We start from the raw sequence: 359 nt of genomic DNA, 5'->3' as shown, positions 1-359 counted from the left end.
TGCCCTGCCTGTGGCTCTCTCCCTCTGGGGTCCCCAGATGGGTCCTGCTCCCCCACAAACTCTCCCCATATCCCAGGGTCTACCCCGTGGTGCCCACCAATGCCAGGGTCTTCTATGAGAAGGACATTGTCATCGGAGACTACCTCTTCCCCAAGAACGTGAGTGGGGGCCATGCTTGCGCCATGCTGTGGTGACTCCCGCTGCGCTCGGTGGAGCGGAGCCGGGGTCATTAAGCCCCCGCTTCTTGCCCCGCAGACCCTCTTTGTCCTGGCACACTACGCAATGTCCCATGACGAGACCTACTTCCCCGAGCCCGAGCGGTTCCTGCCCCAGCGCTGGCTCCGGGGCCACGGCTCCCC

General features: G+C 64.3%; 1 protein-coding gene across 1 annotated transcript in view; it reads left to right on the top strand.

The window, feature by feature from the left end:
- The window catches only part of LOC104076041 (sterol 26-hydroxylase, mitochondrial), a gene marked incomplete at its 5' end in the record, with an annotated part of 2,715 nt that overhangs the window by 2,058 nt on the left and 298 nt on the right, over nt 1–359 (top strand). The window contains 2 exons of the mRNA XM_009576748.1: nt 77–158; nt 256–346. Coding sequence (XP_009575043.1) covers nt 77–158; nt 256–346 — 173 coding nt within the window. The remainder of the gene's footprint in view (nt 1–76; nt 159–255; nt 347–359) is intronic.

This window comes from Fulmarus glacialis, unplaced genomic scaffold (assembly GCF_000690835.1).
Source record: "Fulmarus glacialis isolate BGI_N327 unplaced genomic scaffold, ASM69083v1 scaffold29844, whole genome shotgun sequence".
Taxonomy (NCBI): Eukaryota; Metazoa; Chordata; class Aves; order Procellariiformes; family Procellariidae; genus Fulmarus; species Fulmarus glacialis.
The sequence above is the reverse complement of the archived record's forward strand: the minus strand, read 5'-3'. Positions and strand labels throughout refer to the sequence as shown.